Source organism: Hippocampus comes, unplaced genomic scaffold, assembly GCF_001891065.2.
Source record: "Hippocampus comes isolate QL1 unplaced genomic scaffold, H_comes_QL1_v1.1 scaffold91, whole genome shotgun sequence".
NCBI classification, from domain to species: Eukaryota; Metazoa; Chordata; class Actinopteri; order Syngnathiformes; family Syngnathidae; genus Hippocampus; species Hippocampus comes.
Window position 1 is genome coordinate 1871623 of NW_017805034.1, and position 7542 is coordinate 1879164.

Consider the following 7542-nt stretch of genomic DNA (forward strand, 5'->3'; position numbering starts at 1 on the left):
TTGCCCGAAAAGGGGGGGGGGGGGGAACAAGAGACGAATCATCGAGCGGCTCATACGGCTCGCACTGACTCACAGCCCTCCATTAGCCTCTGACAAACAAAATAGATAAACTGTGAGAGCAACCTTGCATTTCAATAAAATGAAAGAGAAAACGCTCCCTTGTGCATTCTTTTTTTTTTTTTTTTTTTTTTGTGGTTTTTTTTTTTTTTTCTGGCTTCTTTTTCTCATCCTCTCCTTGTCTTGACTTTGCAGCTATTGACTTGCTCTATGGGGGGATTTACTGCTTCATGTGCCAAGACTACATTTACGACAAAGACATGGAACAGATTGCCAAAGAGGAACAAAGGAAAGCCTGGAAAATGCAAGGTCTGGAAGCACATTCACTCACATTTCATCGCAGCTCAGGGTGAAAAGATCACCCCCCCTCAAAAAAATATGTTCCCGTTCAGCTCAGAATGGTTAATTAGCGTCTCCACCGTGTTTCAAATTCTGCACATTTTGTTTGGGAATGTCCTGTTCCCAGATTCATGTCATTGAAGGGGGAAGAAAAAATCAGGAGGTTGTTTCAGCATTATTAAGCAAGGATTGCTAAAATTACCATTGAAGCTTCTGTCGCTATGGGTACAGAGAGAGAAAAACTCATGGTGTGGCCACCATGCTGAAATGTCAATCCAATTCGACCTGTAGACATCCATTTCAAGAAAATCGCTGCATGGCAGCATACCTCTGGACACATTTTTGCTCCCCAAATTTATACAAGCAGAAACTCTCCATATACACGTACAAGTTCGATAGCTAAGCATGTGTTTTAAAAATGCTAAAATCATTTGATTTTGAATGGCGCTTCTCCGTGAACAGGTTGGTTCATCAGAAAGGATATTGTTTATTCTCAGAAAAATGTATTTCACTTTTATTTATTTTTTTAAAATATGTGTTAAAAATTGGAATTGTGGCAAAATTGATGAACCTGAAATGTTTGTTTTTCACTGCTTATCCCCCACTGGCACCTTGAAAAAAATGAAAACCAGCATCTGCATAAAAAATGTGCAACACGGTCTGGTTGAGGTAGATAGATTGAAAATGACTTTTTGGATGCCCGTGTGGTGGTTTGCAGGCGTTGGTGAGAAGTACTTGTCATGGGAGCCCACCAAGAGGGAGCTGGACCTTCTCCGCCACAATCCCAAGAGGAGGAGAATCACCTCCAACTGCACTATTGGTTAGCGATGCTCTCGAAATGTACATATGAAGCGCGCACGCCGTGACCCACTTTCTCACTTGTCTTTATTTTTACTTCACAGATGAAATGCTAATTATGCTGCATTCAGCAAATGGGCATATGCACAAATGTTGCATGAGGAAAAAAAAAAAAAAGAAAACGTGTTTTTTTTTTCCCCCCCTCGAGTTTTATGGCATTGATATTTTTGAAAATATTCAAACTCAGACTAGTCCGTCCCGATTAAAACTGAGCCTTATAGTTGCAGAAAGCCCATAGGCAGGATCACCTTAAAATTGTAGAATTTCTGAATTTGAAAATCTGTATTTAATCAGTCAATGCTTTGACATAAAACAAAATAATGTGATTTAACGTCAGAATTTAAAATAATTCCAATTATTCTGCATATACAAAAGTATTTAGAATATGACTACATAACGTCTTAATTTAAGCAAAATGAAATAAAAAAATGAAAAATAATCTTAATTACAGTGAGAATTGATGTATAAATGCTATCAATGTTTTTTTTTTTTTTTTAAATATCTGTAATTTCGATCAGTAGGAAACAAATAGTGAAATCCTCCTGTCTAGAACAACACAGAATCAAAGGGCAGGCGGCAGCCAGAAATAGCAACCCAAGGCTAACAAGCAGTGAATCCACTCTGACTCCAGCAAATTAGCAAATCCAACATGCCCTCGAGCCAACCTCGACCAAACGTCTTTTTGGGTGACGGGAGCACGAACGCTTCAGTCAAGAATCGAGGAGTGGGCACCATTGAGTAGTTACCTGTCAATCTCGTGCGCTGTTTCCACTTTTTGGGGCTCATGTTTAGTTTGAAGTTGTACGAAGCTAAGTACGAGCCAGTTGAGTCTTCGCCATTACAAAGCAAATGTGTTGCTTGAAGATAAAACCGTTGTACATGCATACACCGCCGCAAACCAAAATGCGACTGAGGCCAGGTCCGCAAAAATGATTGCAAATGACGATGGCTGATTTTGTGTGTATCATTTTTGGTGCAGCCTCTCATTCTGTGTCCCCTCCTCTGTTTCCAGGCCTACGCGGTCTGATCAACCTTGGCAACACATGCTTTATGAACTGCATTGTCCAGGCACTAACACACACGCCGCTGCTGCGGGACTTTTTCCTGTCCGACCGACACAAATGTGAAATGCAGAGCAACTCCTGCTTAGTGTGTGAAATGTCGCAACTCTTCCAGGAGGTACCCTTTTCTTTTTTATTTTTATTTTATTTTTTGTATCTCAGCTAAGAAATTATTTGGAGGTGTGGAGGAGCACATCTCAATTGCTGACAGCGCACATGGTACCTCGCTAGTTCTACTCAGGCCATCGTTCACCCCACATCCCGTTCCGTCTGCTCCACCTGGTGTGGACTCACGCCCGTCACCTGGCTGGCTACGAGCAACAGGACGCACACGAGTTCCTCATCGCTGCACTGGATGTACTACACAGGCACTGCAAAGGTCAGTCTGATTCTTGTAAGTTATTTTGTAAACCCTCTTTCATGTCAATAGGATGTAAAATGAAATCCTTGGTATCCACATTTCGAAGTTGAAGATATCTGATTCTTTTTTTTTTTTCTTTTTAATTTAAGCAGTCATGACGCATATCCAAAATGTGCCACCCAAAAGCCCAAAAATAAAAGAAGTGATTGAGGCTAAATTAGTTGCACTTCTGAGCTACAACCAGCAGAGGCACTCTTGATTCAGTCTCAACTAGATGACGCTTAACAGGAAGAAAAAGGTGTCAGCTATATATCCATACATGTGCCCAAATGGTGGCATTTTGCCCCTAAAATTTGAGACAGTGCAAGTAGATTGCAGATATATATTTTTTTGTAATTATTCTTAAATATGTTTTGGATGCTGACAAACTCCCACACTGCAGCGCAATTGTCAGTCATATCATGAAAATGAGTGGTAATGTCAAGATTGACACAATAGTGCAATACATCTTGATTTCGAGAAGTCGAATTACAGTGTGCACCCCGAAAGTTTCAAGTTAGGGGCCACTGTGCTCCTTGTAAATAAAAAGTTAGGAAATGGGGGGGGGGAAAAAGGATTTATACTGTCATTCGCTTCTGATACCTGCAATACATAAAATCAAACAAAATATTCCTACAAGCATAAAGGATGATAAAAACTAGAGAAAAAAAATCACAATGAAAATAGTGAAAAAGAAGCAGATGCAGAACAAATATGAGAGGAAGGACGGAAGATGAGCTGGGACTGTGAAACTGGTGGATAATCTAAGTGACAGTTGATCAGCCTCATGGGTTTGTGTATCCCCAGTTTATAAGCAGCCCGCCGGTGTGCTTTTGTGTGTGTTCATCCAGATGACAATGGGAAAAAAGCCAACAACCCAAACCATTGTAACTGCATCATTGACCAAATCTTCACAGGGGGCCTGCAGTCTGATGTCACCTGCCAAGTCTGCCAGTAAGTGTGTGTTTGGGCTTCGTGTAGTTGCCCCTCACTTGCATATTGCAGTCAGCACACAGGCACGGTCTCCTGCAGCAGAGAGAAAACTCTTTCAAATTGAACGCTAGCTCCACCTGGTGGTCAGAAACTGGACAGGCTCTTCTTGCTGATAGCTTGGTTATTTCCACAGATGCCAATTGAAACAGGATACAAGTATTCCTCTTTTTTTTTTTTTTTTTGGTAAAAATACATTTACCTCCTTTTCTGAGTTACTCTAAAAACCTTTTGCAATACAAGAGTGCTGGTTGGTGTCATCTTAAGTCGCGCACTTCCAGATGGCTGCCTCAACTTAAGTGTGTCGGCAGCCCAGAAAATGCTGGTGTTCCAAGCCATTCTGTGTCTCCATCCTCCTTCCAGCGGTGTCTCAACAACCATAGACCCATTTTGGGACATCAGCCTGGACCTGCCGGGCTCCTCCACTCCCTTCTGGCCGCTAAGTCCCGGCGGAGATGGCTCGACGCTAAACGGAGAGAGTCACGCCACTGGAGCCACGACACTGACAGACTGCCTACGAAGGTAGCCTGAGTTTGCTTTGATTATTGTTGCACATAAAATTGGAAAGGAAAAGAAAAAAAGCTGTGTAGATCAATGCAAGAACTGTTTTAAGACAACATTTGTCCAAATCCGCAGAATTACTGTACGTCTTCTATTGGTATTTACTATCTCTGATGCTGTAGATCCACAACCATTTTCATGGATTAAATTTGCATTCGTCACAGAGCGGCATCATCGCCAACAGACTTATCAGTCTCACCTTTTTCTTCGTTTAGGTTCACCAGACCAGAGCACCTGGGCAGCAGCGCCAAGATCAAGTGCAGCGGTTGCCACAGTTATCAGGAGTCCACCAAGCAGCTGACCATGAAGAAGTTGCCCATTGTGGCCTGCTTTCACCTCAAAGTAGGAGCTCAACACGGTTCCCAACTGCTTGACATCCTGTTTGTATGGTATTGTATTGTATTGTATTGTGTGTGCGTGTGTTTGCAGCGATTTGAGCATTCTGCCAAACTCCGGAGAAAGATCACGACGTACGTCTCTTTCCCTTTGGAGCTGGACATGACGCCATTTATGGCCTCCAGGTGAGAGCTGTTCAATCTGTTCTGGATCACCGAATTGTGACAACCTTTCCACAGATATCCGCTGCCTCCTTATTTATTCCGACTCATTAAGAATTCCCTGAATATGAAATAATGTTCCGTTGTGCGTTTCAGTAAAGAGAGCAGGATGAATGGCCAGTACCAGCAGACTGTGGAGCCCTTCAACAACGACAATAAGTAAGCTGACCAGTGGCTCATTAAGCGGCAAATTGCAACTCAATTTCCCCATTGAAATTAAGTGAATTCCGGATCCATACTACTCTTAATTCCGACTCTTTCAAAAAAAAAAATTCCCATCCTGCTGATCAACTTTCGATTTAGAAGCTGCTGATGTGACACTTCTCCCACCTGCTGTCTCAATCAGATACAGCCTTTTTGCTGTAGTCAACCACCAGGGAACACTAGAGAGCGGCCACTACACCACTTTCATCAGGCAGCACAAGGACCAGTGGTTCAAGTGTGACGACGCCATCATCACCAAGGCCAGCATCGAGGCCGTGCTGGACAGTGAAGGGTGAGCCGTCGCGAATCCCCCGCCGCGTCTTGGCAACATTCCGTCACTTTTTCCATCGTATTTGATTTGAATAGAATCAAGCCTGGCATTTTTCCTGGTTCGGCATTCAGGAATTGGTCCATTTGCAGAATGGGGACCAATCATATTTTATTTGCTGGAGGGGGAAAATAAAAAATAAAAAACTCAACTACTTGCTGTTTTTGTTGATGTACATTGCGTTGAAAACTTGTGACCGCACAAACTAAAAACTGCCCTGGGAGGGGGGTACCACCAGGTGTCATGAGTCTTGTAGTCACCCAGAATGGCTCCACGACCCACTTTTAGGTCCCGACCCACCGGTTGAGAATCACTCGAATACACCGCATTGATTGTGTTGTTTTTTTTCCTCCAGGTACCTTTTGTTTTACCATAAACAGTTCCTGGAGTACGAATAGCGCAGCCCGCACACGAGCCCCGACGCACTACTGCAACTAACATTTCCACTGGAATTCAGGACGCACGCAGCAACAATCTGCTGGTTGTAAATCTGCCAAGCCGGTCTGCACGTGGAGGTCGGAACTGACCGGTAGCCATCATCAACGTTAAACTCCTCCCTTGCTTTCTTATTTTCAGACGGATTTTTGGACTTGATTCTGAATGCCGTTTTTTTACTCACGGCGTCCTAAAGCAGGGGTGGGGAACCTATTAATGCTCTGGGCTGCTATGCAATTGTAAAAACCTCAGAGGAACAGTTTATCTCAAAACTCGCAGCATTAAAAATGTCTTCGTAGCCCAAAACAACATTAAAGGGATATGCAATATTCCCGGGTGTCAGGAAAAAAAAAAGCTCTCTTGATATTCTTCAATCACAATACACAAAGGATAAAAACTGAACGCTTAGACCCCCCCCCCCCCCTCACACACACACACACACACACACACACGGCTATCTCCACTTGTCACAAATTGCTCAATTTGGAGTGGCTGTGTAATTTCGTACGTGACGGTCAGGCAGGCACTTAGAGAGGCCCGACTATTGGTGTACAAGCCAATTTTCCAAAAGCTTCCCCACCTCTCTGCTAAATGCTTGTAAATGTCAAACAGCAACGAACTGCTTCTATCTGAAGACAAGGCTCAGTTTTTTTTGTTTTTGGTTTTTAAATGGTTACTTTTTAAAACAAAGGAAGTCATTTGAATTCACAAGCACACCACGTGTCACATAGTAGCCTATACACACACACGCAGTCTCGAAATGACCAAATATTGTCAGTCGTTTTATGCATTTTTCACTGCACTGCAGAAGAAGAAAAGAAAAGAAAATCAAGGAGCAAACATCTCCTTACAAGTTGTCTGATAAACATTATACAGTTGTTTATTTATGTCACTTGTGAGGTTTTTCTTTTGTCGGTCAACGACATCGGAAGCTTCGGTTCCGCCGGATGTTTCCCCCTCTATTGCTGCTTCCAACGGTTGCAGGGGCAGATGTTACTCAGTAAATATTATATTTTTATATCAATACTGTAATTCAAAAAGGATTCGTTTACAGATTTTTTTTTTTTTTTTTTTGCATTCACTTTCACGTCGTCCGTCCGTGTTTCATTGTGCCGTGTTGTTTTATATACGCAAAAAAAAGAAAAAGAGCTAACTACACCCACCTGAAAATGCTGCTATGGCAGCTTTGTGTTTAGTTAGAATAGCTGTTTTTTTTTTTTGTTTTTGTTTTTTTGGGGGGGGGGGGTTGTGTGAAGTTTTCTTTATAAGTACATAATTCTCGGGCAGTTTAGAAACATACTGTATATTCATGTTCAAGGTATGTGCTTGTGGTTAAATGCAAAAATAAGAACCAATATGGGATGTATCCTCAGAATAGTACAGTATGTACAAAGGATCACAAATTGATTCTGCAGTGTATTATTGTTGGCTGCATGTTTGTGTGCGTGCGTGTGCGTGCGTCTTCATCACAAGAAAAAGACCGCGGGGAAAATAACTGGTTGTTAAAACAAAAACAAAAAAAAAGAAAAAATGTGGTCTTGTGTGTTTAAAGGGTTTGTATGCACGTGTGGTGCGCGTGCGTATGTTGTGTGTGTTTGTGTACTGAATCAGTACTTGAGTTCAGCATGCTGCCCAAGCTGAATATTCTTTTTTTTTTCTGTTTTCCTTCTTTTCACACGTTGAAGATGTATGTAAAGTATATAAATGTACAGTTTGTACGTAAGAGACAAGATGGTGAAACCTCCATATTGA

At 42.1% G+C, this 7542-nt stretch overlaps 1 protein-coding gene across 1 annotated transcript in view; it reads left to right on the forward strand.

The window, feature by feature from the left end:
* usp22 (ubiquitin specific peptidase 22) overlaps window positions 1–6139 on the forward strand; it is a 12737-nt gene extending 6598 nt beyond the window's left edge. Inside the window, exons 3-13 of the mRNA XM_019863497.1 lie at window positions 253–366; window positions 1115–1216; window positions 2267–2433; window positions 2547–2694; window positions 3567–3669; window positions 4069–4227; window positions 4482–4608; window positions 4696–4787; window positions 4920–4982; window positions 5170–5319; window positions 5711–6139. Of these exons, the coding sequence (XP_019719056.1) occupies window positions 253–366; window positions 1115–1216; window positions 2267–2433; window positions 2547–2694; window positions 3567–3669; window positions 4069–4227; window positions 4482–4608; window positions 4696–4787; window positions 4920–4982; window positions 5170–5319; window positions 5711–5753 (1268 nt within the window). The 3' untranslated portion in view covers window positions 5754–6139. The remainder of the gene's footprint in view (window positions 1–252; window positions 367–1114; window positions 1217–2266; window positions 2434–2546; window positions 2695–3566; window positions 3670–4068; window positions 4228–4481; window positions 4609–4695; window positions 4788–4919; window positions 4983–5169; window positions 5320–5710) is intronic.
* The last annotated feature ends 1403 nt before the right edge of the window (window positions 6140–7542 follow it).